This window comes from Notamacropus eugenii, chromosome 1, assembly GCF_028372415.1.
Source record: "Notamacropus eugenii isolate mMacEug1 chromosome 1, mMacEug1.pri_v2, whole genome shotgun sequence".
Classification (NCBI taxonomy): Eukaryota; Metazoa; Chordata; class Mammalia; order Diprotodontia; family Macropodidae; genus Notamacropus; species Notamacropus eugenii.
In genome coordinates this window covers 46,408,069-46,424,000 of record NC_092872.1, presented here as the reverse complement: position 1 = coordinate 46,424,000, position 15,932 = coordinate 46,408,069, and the positions used below count along the sequence as shown (strand labels likewise).

Sequence of the window (15,932 nt, the reverse complement as noted above, 5' to 3'; positions counted from 1 at the left end):
ATACCCTCAAAATGAGCCAAATTCATATTTCCTAGACAGGAGACTCTGAATGGGGGAATGAGCCAGGATGCTATTACTGCTGAGAGGTTGTACCTCTGAGTCTGTCCTCAATTGACCCACAGGCACTGAGACACTGGCAAATTGAAGGCAGTCCATATACTGTCATCATGAGAATGTTGTTTCCTTTCCACTGAGGCCATCCCCTCAAAGCCTCACTGCACCCACAATCCAGCCCCATCCTTTAGGAAACCCAGAAGGAGACTCACTCTCTCGTTTTTTTTAACCCTTTATTTTATAGCAATTGTCATTAATATAGAAGTAAATAACACATTTAAAAACCTCCTTCTCATAGGGACAAAGGATTCCAAAGTATTTACAAACACATGGGTGGGGTGGAGGAAGACAGGACAATGAGGTCTTCAGAGAGGAATGGGACTGCAGGGTAGTGGTAGTTTCTCTGTAGGAGATGAACTCTGGTCTCCCGTCCCAGGCTCAGTGCAGGGAGAGCATACATACATTTTTATCCTCAAACTCCTAGCCAACCATATTTGGGCCAAGGAGGAAGCCCCAGGGATCCCCCACTGAGCATAGTGTTAGATGACCAACTCAGGGCATTGATGGAAGTGAGGAAGGCCTACAGGGTTGCTGGAGGCTGGGCTCTGGGTATACTGGGAGAGACTAACTGGGGGTGTCTCCCAATTTGGATCTGCCCAGCCCAGAGAATACAGAGGAGAGGTGCCAGAGCTTGGGAGGTGGTGGTGGTAGTGGGGCTAACCAGGCCTCTGAGGCCCAGGAATTCCTGAGCTCAGGCCTGGGTCCAATGCCTGACCTGGCCAATGAAAAAAGACCACAGCATCCAAGTTCCTTTCTTGAAGACCTTCCCCATCCCCCCCCCCCCATGATCTGCTCTCCAGCTTGGCTTCCAGATTCCTGATTGCTCTGGGTTGTAGGGGCTGGCCAGGAGGGTTTCACCAGTCACTTGGCACTAGGCTCCTTTTCTTGGTGCTCCTGACACACTCTACCCTGGGAAACCACAAAGGTTCTTCCTCCCAACCCTCCCACTCCACCCTAGTGCACAACTACTGGGTGAAAAATTGAGAAGCACCAGTTCACAGGGAGATTTCATTGTGGGAGGGAGATGTGATTTACCCTTCAGTCCCTGATCAGTCCAAAAAAAGTGGTGGGCATGGTCTGGGGGTGTTTGACAGACTGAAGACAGGAAGCAAGGCCAGGCAGGATAGGTGGATAACCCTGCCCAGCTTGGGAAACACACACTGCACCTTCACAACAGGAAGAATTACTAGGGGAAGTTTCTGTTGTTGTTTTGCAGTTTTCACATCTATCGTGGGTTTTTTTGTGTTTTTTTTGCTATATATATATATTTTTGTTTCTTTGACAGTGACATAAACTGAGGTAAACATCTGTGACCAAAACCTCTCTTCTGTGGCAAAGGGTCCCAATCTGATGGCCAGAGAAGGCAGCAAGGTGTAGCATGAAGAGCTCTAGACTGACCATGAATCAGAAGACCGTGGCCCTAGTCCTGGCTCTCTCACAAACTTGCTGTGTGACCTAGGGGAGGTCACCTACCCTCTCTGGGCCTCAGCATCCTCATTGGTAAAATGAGGGGTTGGAGTAGATGGTACATATGGTCCCCTTCCCATTCTAACAATTTTTGATTCTACAATGAGAGAAAAACCTCAACAGGATCTTTAAAAAAAAGAGTTTGAGAAGTTTGTCTACGGCGGAGTCTCGCTTCAACATTATTGCACGAGAGAGATCAGGACTTCGAAGAGGCCTAAGGCAAAAGGAGGAGTCAAAGAGGAAGAATCCAGGATTGGGCACCGGTGGTCTCAGGGCCTTGCCTGGCTACAGGCCTGGGGCTTGCCCTGTTGGGACTGCCCAAGGGAAGGGGATGAGGAAGCAGGGATCTCCACTGAGATGGGTCTAGGGAAGGAGAGGGGCATTTGCTACTTCCCTAGCACATCTCCAGAGGGAACCAATGCCTGCTGGAGAAGGGAAGGCCCCTCAAGGAGACACTTGGAATCTTGGCTGGGCTAGGTATGTTGCCCTTCTCTGCCCTCCCCTTCCCTTTCCCCTCTCCAACTTTAAGCCTGAACTTTGCCCTGGAAGTGTCTAAGAACCTTTGCCCCTCTTTGAAGAGAATGGAAAGAGGCTGAGGCCAATGTAGGGTCAGCTTGGTTGTAAACTGTGCCTAGGTCTGGGGTGAGGAGTCAATAGCCCTTTTGAGTGATCTTTGGGGAGGGGATTGGGGGTTGTTGCTTGGTGTAGGATGGGTATGTGTGGCACTCCACTCCCAGGAGCCACCTGGGGTCCCATCCCACTCAGAGACATTGGGTGGGGCCAGACAGGATGGGGGCTGCTCCCCAAAGCCTACCCCCCCATCCCTCACCTGAGTGCTGGATACACAGGGGCTCAGGCCCTGATGGAAAGAGTGGGGTGCTACCAGTGCCTACCCTTTTCTGGATTGATGGGGATGAGGGACCCCCAACCCTGAGGGTGAGGTGTTGACCAGGTCATCTGGGCTTGCAAGGGGTCCCTGGAGCCTCCTCTGTCAGTGGAGGCTGTGGTGGGATGGGGAGGAACAGGAGGCCTTGGCTGGATAGGAGGGACTGGAGGATGGGGAACCATTTGAATCTGCTGCCCCTAGGTTCCCTGGCCCCACCAGATACGAGGTTATTGCTGAGAGTCCCCTGAAGAGCCAGGGGTGGTGGGGAGCTTGGGAAAGAGGGGTTCCTTGTGGGGGTGGGCCCCCACTCTCATTTCCTCAGTCTTCCTCTTAGACTGGCAGGGAGATGCCTACTCCTGTTGCATTTCCATTGCACCACCATGCCCTCACCCAAGGATCCTTGCCTGGTTCCCTGAGGGCTTTCGTGGAGACTGTTGTGACCTGTGAGTCCTGTTCCCCTCTTCTATCAGGGGCCAGTGGAAGAAACTCACCTTTGGGTGAGGCAGGGCATTCATACCTTCATTTACCCACTCACATTTATCCCCACTGTCCCTTACCCAGCTCCCTCCCTCACCCAAGTTCCTCTCAGTAGATGTAGGCAGGACCCTGGTACAGGGTAAGTGACTGTTGCCTGACTGACCTAGGGCACTACAGCTGGCAAGTCAGATCCCAACCCAAACTTACTGAGCCATTTCTGGCACAAACGCCCTGCAAGCGAGGGAAAAGGTTGAGGAATCCTCCATCAGGGCTGCTTCTGCCCTGGGTCCTTCCTCAATCCTAGGGCCCTACTACCACCCTGTTGATAGTCATTTTAGGGAGAGCCCAGGGCTGGAAGCCAGAAGACTAGGCTCTGAGTCCTGGCTTTGTAACTAACTGAATATAGACCTTGGACTGCCTCTGTCTCTTCTGTAAAATGAAAGCATTTAACTAGAGGTCCCTTCTAGCTTTGAGTCTTCCATTCTGATAGGGCCCAAGCCTTTGCCCCATGCCAGGGTGGCGTTGGCCTTTGCCACACAAAATATTGGATTTCCTTGGGGCAGGATTCCTCTGAGGCAGTACTCCCACACAGGCTCAGGGATTAGAGTCCATGGCTGCCTGGCTAGAACCACTCTCTCTATCCCCGTAACAATGTCCCTGCACTGCCCTGCCCAATTTCGGACCCTCAGCTTCCTGGGCACCCTCTCCTCCCCCTAGGCCTCCAGAGAACTCTTCATCCCAGCCCAGTATAGGGAAGTTCTGCTAGGGAGTCATGTTTTCTGCCCCCAGCCACCTGTCTTGCTAGACAGGCCATTGTCCCTAGGTCACTGGCAATGGGAATCAGTTGCTTATTGGGCCTCTGTCAGGATTCCTACTAAGATCATTCTTTATTGATATCTCCTAAGAGTACTCCTTATCATTGTTTAGGTTGGGGGAATAGGAAGGGGAAGGTAGGTATTCCCTCCCCCAGTCCAGTGTAGGGGATTCCCTTCCTACTCTGACTCAAAGGAGAGTCAGAAGGAAGGCCTAATGACCCAGGCATAAGAATTTAGATGAGTTTGGACTAGACAAATCCTCCCTCTGCTCTCTCTCTCCTTTCGTTGCATTGAGGCTCTATCTCTCAGTCCCACCCCCTAACACTTGAATTCTAGCCATATCCCCACTGACAACTGTCCCAGACAGATGGGAGAGATGACAGGACTGACATGGCAAAGTGGGTCACAGGCCTATCATGTGTGACCAGTCTGCCTTCCATGAGGGGGACCCATTACCCCTCTTGGAAAGTAGTCTTAGCTCCGACACTGACATGCAGTGTAACCTGGGGTTTCCCTTCTCTGGGCCTTACTTCTCATCAGTAAAATCAGAGGTCCTTTTCAGTACTAAATCTAAGATCCTATGACTAAATGAACTCTTAAGATCTCCTCTAACTCTGACATTCTATGTTCTACGTCTGGGACACACACACACACATACACACACACTCACGTACACACACTACACATTTGCTACATTTTTCAGGTAGCTGGGTCAGTTTTTCCCTGTGTCCTTCCTTTCTTTCTTCTGGTTGCCATCTTCTCCTTGCCTGTCCTGGGGCCTGCCCTGCTCACAGTTCTGGAGCATGCAGGGCTTGGAACCAGGGGCTGGAGCTACTGTGGTTGCTCCCCCTTCCCTGCTCTATGTGGCCCAGAACCTTGGATCTCTCTCCTATCTTCATCAGTGAGAGCTTTCTCTGATCCTGGGGCCTCCACCAAGACGTGGGGATCAACAGCCCCTTCTCTCTCCCTGCCCTCTAAGGAAAACCTAGCCCTATCTCTTTCCCAAAGGCAAAGAAGAGGGAAAAGAAAAGCTAAGGGCCTGAGGAGAGGGTGATACCCAAGACAGAGGAGGCAGAGTCTGGGCTGATAGAAGGAGAGGGTAGGAAAGAGATGGGGGAAGGAGAAAGCCAGGGATGGGACAGAGTGGCTAGGATAGGCTGAAAGACTTCAGATGGTCCAGTGAAATTGGTAAGACGGGGAAAAGGAATTGAGGGTGGGTGGGGAACAAGGGTGGAGAAAGTAGATTGGCATTAGCCCTGCCCCCTTAGCTGGTCTGGGGATAATGCCCTGTGACCCACAGGATCCTCCCTCCAAACCTTGGGTCTGCTCTGGCAGTCTGTCCCTCTTGATCCAGGTTCTGGGCCCCTCACTATCTTGGTGGCAGGGGGGCAGGTACTATCCTATCTCCTTCCTGGATCCTCATACAGATTTTTGGTTAATGTCTTACCCGAGGCCCCTATGGAATTGCTGCAGTCCAGCCCTGCAGTTCCCAATGCCACTGCCTTCCTCCTTGAGGGGAGGGCAGTGCCTGGAGCCTGGAGGCGCTGCGGGGCCACCAGCTCCTCACCATCTGAACAGGGCATTCTTCTATCTCTGTCCTGACTGATCTGGGTAGAGCTACTCAGGCTAGTACTACGATATTACTATTGTCTAACCGTGTTTCTTTTCTGCTTTGGGAACAGTGACTCCTGGTTCCTTTAGCAGGCAAAGGAAGGTCCTCTCCCCACCCTGAGTCCCCCGTTCCCCTATGTCCCCCTCACCCACTGGATCTGGGGGGGTTCTTGCTAGCCTCATGGGTGCAACCATTTGTTGGGGTGAGGAGCCCTCCCGAGGAGATGCCACAGAGGAGCCCTTGAAGGGGGGACTGCCATCGGGTGGGGGGGAGGGCAGCTCAGACGCAAATCTCTATTGCTGTGGCCAGGACCAGCTGCCCCTTGCTCTTGTCCTGACGCCCATCCGTCCTGCTGGCCGGCCCTGGTGAGGTAAGGCCAGATTCAGGAGGGGTGGGAGGGGAGGGCCTGGTCCCACTGCTCTCGGTCAGCACCGTCCTCTTAAGTGGTGCTGGGGCCTCCTGGCGGTGTGACCCGGCGGGCAGGCGGTCACCAGCAGGCTTGCGGGCACGGCAAGAAGGCCGACGACGGAGCTCTGAGGTGAGCTCGTGCTTGAGGAAGCGGAAGACCTCCTTGGCTGGTCCCCGCCTCTCAGGGTCCAGGGCAAGTAGCCGCTGGAACATCCGCAGGGCTGGTTCAGTGAAACGCCGCCACTGGGAAGGCAGGCCCGGGAGCCTCCCCTTCTGCCACCGCACGAACTCCTCAAAGAAGGCATCCGTACCTGAGGCGGCTTCCCAGGGAAAATTGCCTGTGAGGACGCAGAAGATGAGGACGCCAAAGGCCCAGACATCGACGCCGGTGTCAACGGCAAAGCCCTCTGCCCTGCCTGCCTGGCACACCTCGGGAGCCGTGTAGGGGATGGTGCCACTGACCCGCTTCACACGGCAGCCCACCCTGCGGGTCATACCAAAGTCGGCCAGCTTCACCCGTCGGCAGTCACGGTCAAAGAGCAGCACGTTCTCAGGCTTGACGTCCCGGTGTACGAGGTGCCGGCCATGCATGTAGTCCAAGGCCAGGCCGAGTTGCTGCACACATCTCTTCACTGTGTCCTCAGGGAGCCCCACCTGAGGCAGAGTACAGGGGATCAGAAGGCCCCATCCCAAACATCCCTCCCCTAAGTACACCCTGAAGATTTTTCCAAACTCCTTTCCGGTAAAAGTTCTCTCTGCTCTTTCAAATGCTCTGCCTGGACCTCTCCTTTGTATTTGCCCCTGTTCCATTAGCCTTGTTCAGAGCAGGGCTTGTATCATTTCTACATTTGTACCTCCAACACCTAGAACCACGCCTTGTGCCTAGTAGGTGCTTAATAAGAACTTTGGAACTGAAAGTTCCTTGGATGATCTCATCTAGTCTTCTCCTTTTACAGATGAAGAAATTGCTGCTGAGAAGTGACTTGCTCAAATTTGGCCAGTGACAGAGCTGGGATTTGAACTGAAGTTGCCTGAGTCTAAGCTCTTCCGTTGACTCCATGCTGTTTCTGCTTATGTGCACAGCGAATAGAGTGGAGGGCCTGGAGTCAGGAAGACTCATCTTCCCGAGTTCAAATCTGGCCTCAGACACCTACTAGCTATGTGAACCTAGGCAAGTCACTAAATCCTGTTTACCTCAGTTTCCTCATCTGTAAAATGAGCTGGAGAAGAAAACGGCAAACCACTCCAGTATTTTTGCCAAGAAAACCCCAAATGGGGTCAAGATGAGTAAGGACTCAACAAGAAAAATAATGAAGTCTCTGTTTAACTGAACTGACCCTGGGTTAAGCAATGAAGATCCCCAGTGCCTTGAACTGTGGGTCACGCAACCTGCACTTTAGCCCTGGCTCTTTTACTTGGTAGCTGAGCGACCCTCCATGAAGGGTTTAGAGACCCGTGTTCTAATCTCACTTGTACCACTACCACTGCTTGATCTTAAGTCACTTAAACTCCCCTAGGCCTCCGTTTCCCTTTTGCAAATGGGGATAAAAATATCTACCTCACAGGAGTGTGTGGGGGCAGAGATAGAAGGGAAATGAAGGTGCTTTGGAAAGAAGAAAGGGTGCCAGAGATGTGAAGGGCTGCTGCTGCTGTCATCACGACCAGAGGCCCAAAGTGCAGTGGGAAAACTTGGGACTTGGAGCCAAGAGTACAGGGTCTTGCTCTCAGCTTTGCCATGTTCTAGGTGCATCATCTAACCTCAGAGGTTCTGTTTCTTCCTTTGTAAAAGGAGAAGAGTGTACTAGATGATTCCCAAGATCTACTTCTAGAACTAACACTTTATGAGTGTATGATTCTACCTCCTTCCCCACCTCCTCCCTTCCCTGCCTCCCCACCAAGGCTGGCAAAGGAAGCGCTTGTGGAGTCAGTGTAACTGGTAGGGGAGCCCTCTAGGCCTGAAAACTTGTCCTCTGTTATGCTAAGATGGTCCTTCTTCCTGAGTAGATTTGGACGTTGGGCTAAGTAGAGGCAGGGGGATGGATGGATTGACCTCTCCATATCCTATTCTGCCCCAATCCTTAACCAGAGGGTGAAGGAGACTTTGTGGCTAACCCTACTCATACCCCCTGGGTCCTACTCTGGGGAAAGAGCTGATCTTTATTTTAATTCAAGCTTTTCGAATCCCCTTTTCTCCTGCGGGACCTTTTGAGCCTGTTTTTCTATGCTTGACTGGGATTGGCTTCTGGAGGAGAGGAGGATTTCCTGCCCTGGTTTCTCTTGTCTGGATGTCCTCTGGGATTTTAGACCTGGTCTGTCAGACACTCAACAGCTGTGTGATCTGGGGCAATTGCTCAACCTCTCAGCCTTGGTTTCCTCATCTGTAAAATGAGGAAAATAATAATATCTACCTCATAAGGTTCTTGTGAAGATCAAATGAGATAACATACGTAAACTCTGCAAACCTTAAAGCCCCATTTAAATGCTGCTGTTCTTATTATCCACCAGAGTTCCATAGGTCAGCCTATGGGTCAGGACTCTGGCTCCCCTAGGAGGCAGAGGAAGGGAGGTGTCCACAAAGAAATGAGCCAAACTGACACTCTCCTCCCCCGTTCCCTAGGAGTCAGGCTCCAACCAAATTTCCAGACCCCAGATCCTCAGGTCCTTCCTGTGGAGGCTGGGCTGAATTATCTTGGAGGGAGAGAAGAACATGTCACCCCAGATGTTGGCTCCAAGGGGAAGAGGCCAGAAACTGGGCCATGGGGGATACCTGGGGTGGGATGATGTCGAAGAGGTCCCCACCGGGCGCGTACTCCTGCGCAAAGACATAGCAGTCTTCAGTCTCAAACACCACATCGAAGACCTTGACGATGAAAGGACTGGAGGAGAGCGTGTTGGTGATGCTGACCTCCCGAAGAAAATTCTTCAATTTTGTCTTGCTTTTATTCACAAACTTCAGAGCCATCTTGGTCCCTGCAAGTGAGATAATGCTGTGAGGATTGGGACATGTGTGTGGTGGTATCATTAGCATGCCCTTTTCCATCATCTTCCTCTTGCTTTCCACCCTTCTGCTGGGTGATGCCCTTGCTGGAGACAGTCCCCTAACTGCATGGCCTCATGCAGACTATATATGTGGGTTATAGCCCACACCATACCTGCGTATGTGTGTGTGTGTGTGTGTGTGTGTGTGTGTGTGTGTATGTGCTGCCACATACAAACCACCTCTGTATGCCAGTTCAGGTACATAGGCTACATATCTCTGTGTGTATAGACATGTATGACCTACATTTTGGTGCACAAGTAGAGTAATATACCCTAATGTTCCTGTGGACATTTAGGCACAATGGGTACACTCCATCTAGGGACTCAGGCCATCCCAGAACCCACCTGTGCTCTTGTGGGACACCAGGTCCACTTTGCCATAGGTGCCTTTGCCCAGCTCCCGGATGAGGTCATAGTGTTTGCTGACATCCGTGCCTGACAGTGTGCGGATGGTGAGGGCCTGCATGTCCTCCGTGAGGAGGGGCACACCACTGCCACTGCAGCAGGCCAGTGCACGGGGGGGCTCCTGCTCTGGACAGCCCCCACTCATCTTCTCCCTGCATGGAGGAGAGAGAGGTCAAACAGGCTGGAGGGGGATGGCTGAGGGTGAAGGCAAGGGTAAGTAGAGGCTTGACCTGCTCCTAGCTCTCATTGGGCTGAAGAAAGATGACCCTGAGAAGACAAAAGGACAGACATCAATAAAACTGAACACCTATTCCTTCCCAAGAGCTCAGAGAAACAGTGGCAAAAGTACTGGTTCTGGAGTTCCAAAGCCTGGGTTCAAATTCTGCCTTGGGCACTACCTGTGTAACCTTGGTCACGTCACTAGCCACTCTGGGCCTCAATTTCTTCATTTGTAAAATGAAGGGGGACTACATGGACTCTGAGCTCTCTTCTAGCTCTAAATCTATGATCTATGGCTCTGAAAGTCCATGACACCATTTTCACTCTTTCCTAACTACTACATCGTATGTGTTGGGGAGAGAGTGGTAGACAGTGTCTGCTGATATTAATAGGCAAATATTCTGTTCAGTCAAGTCTTAGTCTGTGTGACCTCATTTGGGGTTTTCCTGACAGAGACACTGGAGTGGTTTGCCATTTCCTTCTCCAGTTCATTTTACAGATGAGGAAACTGAGGTAAGCAGGGTTAAGTGGCTTGCCCAGGGTCACATAGCTAGTAAGTATCTGAGGCTAGATTTGAATTCAGGAAGATGAGTCTATAACACTGTTCCACACACTGAGCCACCTAGCTTCCCCCTATGGAAACACAGGATGGGATATATATACTATTACATGTGAGTGGCAGTTCAGTGCTGTTTGTATATTTGAAGGGGGATTTATTCCACTGTGTGTGCATATTTTTGCATTTTGGGGGATACCACATGTGCCTAATTTTGTATGTGACTTCAGCAATACCACTAACCCCAAAGGGCAGACTGGGGTATGGAGAGCCCAGGGTTAAAGCCATCTATCCAGGCGACTTGGCTTGAAACCAAGGAAACCTCCCTTCTGTGGACTCAGACCTTGCCACAAATTTGAGACTAAAGGGAGAGTCGAGTCCTGGTGGGTCCTGAAACAACTCTCTGGCCACCGTCCTGGGGAAGTAGGGACAAGGATCTTAATACAACAAGCCACTAGGGGGCAACAACTGTCTTTCCATGACAGAGAGAGAGAGAGAGAGAGAGAGAGAGAGAGAGAGAGAGAGAGAGAGAGAGAGAGAGAGAGAGAGAGAGAGAGAGAGAGAGAGAGAGAGAGAGACTGTTTGAGAGAGAGAGAGACTGTTTGTTTGAGAGAGAGTGCTTATGTTTTGGCTGCTCTTTGGTTCTTCAGGAGGCCAGCTGGGGTAACTGGCAGAGGACTAGGCCCTTACTCAGGGATAAGGTGGACCGTTTGTCATAGGAGTGAGCTATTAGACAAACCCTTAATTACTCTGTACTGGGATACATGCAGGGTTGTGTTGGTAAATGTTTAACAACTAGCTCTCTAGGAAAAAAAAGTGTTCATGACACATTTTTAAGCTTAATTAACATTACAGAACCAAACAGTAAGTCAAGTCTTGGTCAGTAGCATTTGCCAGTTTCTGAGGCATAAATGCTCACACTAGAAATTGAACCATGGGTTCTTGTACTCTTGAGTACGTGTGCCCTTGAAAGGAGGAGGGATTAGCTGGCCACAGAGGATGTGTCCACCCTCCTCTTGGATGATATCATTGTTTATTGCTAGATCAATGGAAAGGAGACAAATCTGCCCAATTCTGAAGCAGGGAATGAATGGCCAAATGTCTGTAAAGGATGATCTGGGGGTGACTACTTCCCTTCAGGGTTCTGTTCTTGGCCAGGGGACAGATACTTGGATATTCCCAGAGAGATGGGATGGTATAGACCTCCCTGAGCCTTTGTTTATTTTTCCTCAAAACCAGGAAGTAAGAGTAGATGACCTTTGTGTTTTTTCCCAGCTTTATGGTTATGACTTGGTTTTGAATCCCAGGTCAATCACTTATTAACTTTATGACTTTGCCCCTCTGAGCTCCAGTTTCCTCATCTACAAAATGGAGATCATAACATTGCCGTCCTCGTACAGTTGTTTATAAAGCATTTTATAATCTGTGAAGGGTTATAGAAGGAGGAGTTAGGATTATTTTAATTTCTGTGAAATACTATTGGGGGTGGTGCCAGAGACATCTTACAATGGTGTGTCTGGTAGCCAGGGAAATGGGGTTGAGAATCTCAAGCTTGTGACAAAGCTCCATCACACCCAGATTTGTTTCTGGCTATTGGTGTATGTAGACTGCCCTAATACAGCATCATTGTTCCTCAGACCCCTGGGGGATCAGCCATTGCTTTCAGACCCCTGACCCCCTTTCACTGTCCCCAGAGCAGAAGTCTCTGAGCCACACTGTGCGTACAAGCTCCCAGTCTCCTACTCAATGGCCTCCCCCTATCAGTCCCACAAAAGGGTCTCGTTGAGCAGACAACAACCCTGCAGGGTCTCTTTGTCTGGGGTCTCTTTGTTTGGCCCCTGAGAACAGCAAGTCAGATCCTATCAGAAAAGCCAGCCCTCCTCCTCCTCCCCCTCGGCATCCAGCTAAGGAGCGACAACAGCCTAGGCCTCCAGGTTGGAGACCAGAGTCAGCAGAGGAATCAAAGCATTTAGAACCAGAAGATACCTTAACGATCACCTAGCCCATTTCTTCCATTTTACAGATGGGGAGACTAAGGCCCAAAGACAGGAAGTGATTCGCCCAAGATCATAGCAGAGACGGGATTTGAACACAGGTCTTCTGACTTCCAAATCTAGTTGACCATTCTAATATACCATTTAACCAGGGCTCATTACTGGTCTGGCTTCCAAACTTCATACAGAATTGTCATTCCTCTAGACCCTTCCCTACCTCCCACTCACTCATTCACAAAGGGCACACCAGAAATTACTAGACAGTCCTATCCTTGTTGTAATTGGGGAGAGGGAAAGGGTACGTGGGAAGAAAGTACATTTTAATGGGTTTGCAAAACTTTGACTACCAGTGGTTTTTGCTTCTTAAGACACTCAGGCTTTAAAAAGTCTCCTCCTCCTTGCATCCTGTTTCCTTTGCCCTGTGCTTTGAGTCTCTCAAAGCTCCTCAGAGACAGCAGGGCAACATGGTTCAAAGCAGACAGTTGGGAGGATGCTGGCTCATCGCCTGTGAAACTCTGATATAATCTCAATTCCTAACTACTTTGATATGCCTTACAAATAGTTCCGGCTTGAATACTTCCAGAGATGGAGAGCTCACTACTTTGTCAGGGTTATTGTGACCTACTTCTTTGTTAAAGCATTGAGCAAACTCTAAGACATATTTTCCCCTTCCTAATCTAATTTCCTTCACCGACAATGGAAGGATCATGAGATCTAGAGTTGGAAGCTACTTTACGGATCATTTGGTCTAAACTCCCTTATTTTAGGTAGAAAGCAAGGCCTGAGAGATGATTTTTTTAAAATAGGATTACCGATTTAGACCTGGAAAGGACCTCAGACAACATGTAATCTACTCTCTTTTAATTGTATATGTCTTCCAGCTATCTATCCCTTCCATCCCCCATCTTTCCCCTTTACTTTATCCCCCAGCCCTCTTTTACAAAGAAGTAGCTTAGGTACAAAAGTCACTTGCCCAAGGCCATACAGTGGAAGTCCCAAAGAAAGACTCTGACCCAGGGCCTCTTAACTCCAAATCCTGTACCAGAATCATTGCTCTCTGCTGCCCGCCCTCAGGAGTCGGGTGACAGACTGCCTTTAACTCTTTACCCCTTTGGCTGTTTTTGTCTAGGGTTTTGCCTAGCTGAGCTCATAGAAATGAACAGGAAGACAGTTCCCCACAGGAGATGTCTGAGCCTGGTGTCCCCTGGGGGAATAGATACAAAACCCTCCTGCTAATCTCCAAGTCTGCTGCTGATCCTCTGGGCCCAAAAGTCCCACAAACATGGTTAGGGAGGGCTGGCAGGAGACACGCTTATTTATCTCAGTAAGTATGTGCCTATATTTACAATGTGGATCCCTCCTGACCCACTTTCAGGAACCTGTGCAGACCTCCCATCTCTGAGAATTCTCAGGAGCTGTTGCTCCAGGGCTGACACGTGTGTACACAACCCATGAGCCTCTGCGTGTGTGTGTGCATGGGAATGCACACGTGTGGAGGTAGGGGTGGGGGAGCACCACCTGTCCTTGGAGAGAGACGGAGGGTGAACTAGACTTTTTTCTTCATTTGTGTCTATTTTGGTTTCTTCCCTCAGTTCTGTTTTGTGACGATGCCCAGCACAACTCCTTGGTTATAATTACAAGATTTTGACGGTTTGCTTGCCCTCTCTCCTCTGTATCCTAACCTCATGGATTCCAGAGATATCAGACATATCACCCCCTCCCACGGGCTTATCCCAGTGCTGGCCCTTCATGTCTCATCCAGTCCCTAGACCCAGCCCCTGCCCATACAGAGCTACTGCCATAGTATCAGGTACCAGTTTAGATGGGGCACTCTCCTATGTGCTTCCAAGACAATGTGGGTGGACTAGATGCTAATGACCTTGGTTCCTTTGTCGCTATCACTTCCTCTAAGGAGACTTAAGTGGGCACAAGTGCATACATCATATTCTACAAGACTGGTGAATTGGCAAAGATGACAAAGGATGAAAATTGTCAATGCTAAAGTAGCTGCAGAGAGATAGGTTCACTAACAGACTGTGGGTGGAGCTTTGAATTGGTTCAACCATTCTGGAAACAACTTGGAATTAGGTTGAAGGACTGACGAAAATATCCACCAGTTTTGGCCCAGAGATCCCACTGCTAGGCATATACCAAAATATTAATGAGAACTTTTTTTCTTTTTTTTGTAGCACAGAAATGGAAATAAAGTAGATGGCTATGGATTGGGGAATGGCTAACCGGTGGTACATGAATTTAATGGAATATTACTGTGCTGGAAGAAATGATAAATATGAAGAATTCAGAGAAGCACGGGAAAAATAATCGCAAAGTGAAGTAAGCAAAACCAGAGAAACAATATACATATCAGTGATTACATCAAAGAAAAAAAGGGAAATTGAATGCTGTATCATTATAATGACCAAACTTGGTCCCATAGGAGAGTTGAGAAAATGCATCTCCTTCAAGTCATTGCAGAGCTGGGGAACTATGAATGTGAAATACTCGTATACAGGCAGTGATTATCAGTGTGTTCATTAGTACTGTTGAACTGATTTTTTTTCCTTTTTAATTTTTGCTACAAAGGATGGCTCTTTGGGTAGAGGAAGGGGAAGGGGTACATTAAAAATAGCTAGCATTTATATAGCAAGGTTTAAAAAGCACTTTACATATGCAGATATTGTCTCATTGGATCCTCACAACAATTCACGCCACATGCAGAAGTGAGTGACATGTTAAATAAAAGACAAATAAAAATAAGATAAAAACTATTTTAAAATGTGGTCTGACTTGTGGGCAACAGATGACCCCGTACATGTGAATTTAAGCAAACTGAACAACAACTTCAGTCAGAAGGGACTTCAGGGGCCATCTCGCCCAGCTCCAATCTGAACAAGAGCCCCCATACAATACACCTGACAAGTAATGACCCAGGCTTTGCTTGGAGGCTACTAGGGAAGGAGAGCTCATTCCTTTTCAAAGCAGCACATCTGCTTTTGGATAGCTCTAATTGTTCCTTATATCAAACCTAAAATCTCTCCCTGCACCTGCTACTTATTGCTTCTATTATTTCTCTCTGAGGCCAGACTGAACAAATCTAATCCCTCTTCCATATGGCAGGCTGTCAAACACTTGAATCCCACTCTCCTGTTCCCTTAAGACTTCTCTTCTCCAGGCTAAACAGATCCTTCCCGTAGAGTAAGATTTGGAGGCCTTTCACTAGCCTAGTTATCCTCCTCTAGATTCTCTCCAGCTTATTGATGTCATTTCTAAAAGGTGGTGCCCAGAACACAAGATTATGTTGACCACATGTGTGGTCTCACCAGGGGAGAGCAGCAGAGAGGGATGATCTCCTCCCTAGGTCAGAAAGGTGCCCTCTTCTTAATATAGGCTACCATCGAGCTTTTTGCCTTTTCACAATGCTGATTCAACTTATGCAGTTTGTTAAAAATCCTAGCTCTTTCTCAGGCGAACTGCCATTTAACCATGCGTGCTTTACCTTATAACTGAGGAGTCAATTTCTTAAAAAATAGATTTTTACTAATTGCCTTACATCTCCTATATTCCCTTTGTATCATTCTCCTGCTCCCTCCTCCTAGAAAACTCTCTCTCATAATAAAGAATTTTTAAAAATGAATTTAAAAATGAATAAAAAAGAATAAAAAATAAATTAAAAAACTCTAACAAAACTAACCTACATATCCCCAATGTCTGACGTCATATGAAGTATTCTACATCTGTGACTCCTGACTTCTGCAAAGGAGTAGGGGGAGGGGAAAGTGTGAGAAATGGATGTTTTTGACCCAGGGGTAAGATTTTACATGTATCCTTGCTACATTTCACCTTATTTAGACTGGGTCTGATGTTTTAGATTGTCCAGATCTCTTTGGATCTTGTTATCCAACGTGTGAACTATCCTTCCTTGTTTGGTGTTATCAGCAAA

The 15,932-nt window shown here is 48.8% G+C and overlaps 1 protein-coding gene across 3 annotated transcripts in view; it reads right to left on the bottom strand.

Moving 5' to 3' along the window:
- Positions 1 to 268: 268 nt before the first annotated feature.
- The window catches only part of SBK1 (SH3 domain binding kinase 1), a 122,159-nt gene continuing 106,495 nt past the window's right edge, over positions 269 to 15,932 (bottom strand). For all 3 annotated transcript variants that reach the window (XM_072598220.1, XM_072598201.1, XM_072598210.1), the window contains 3 exons: positions 9,164 to 9,375; positions 8,547 to 8,749; positions 269 to 6,433 (listed from right to left, as the gene is read on the bottom strand). In XM_072598220.1, the coding sequence (XP_072454321.1) occupies positions 5,651 to 6,433; positions 8,547 to 8,749; positions 9,164 to 9,368 (1,191 nt within the window). In that variant the 5' untranslated portion in view covers positions 9,369 to 9,375 and the 3' untranslated portion in view covers positions 269 to 5,650. The remainder of the gene's footprint in view (positions 6,434 to 8,546; positions 8,750 to 9,163; positions 9,376 to 15,932) is intronic.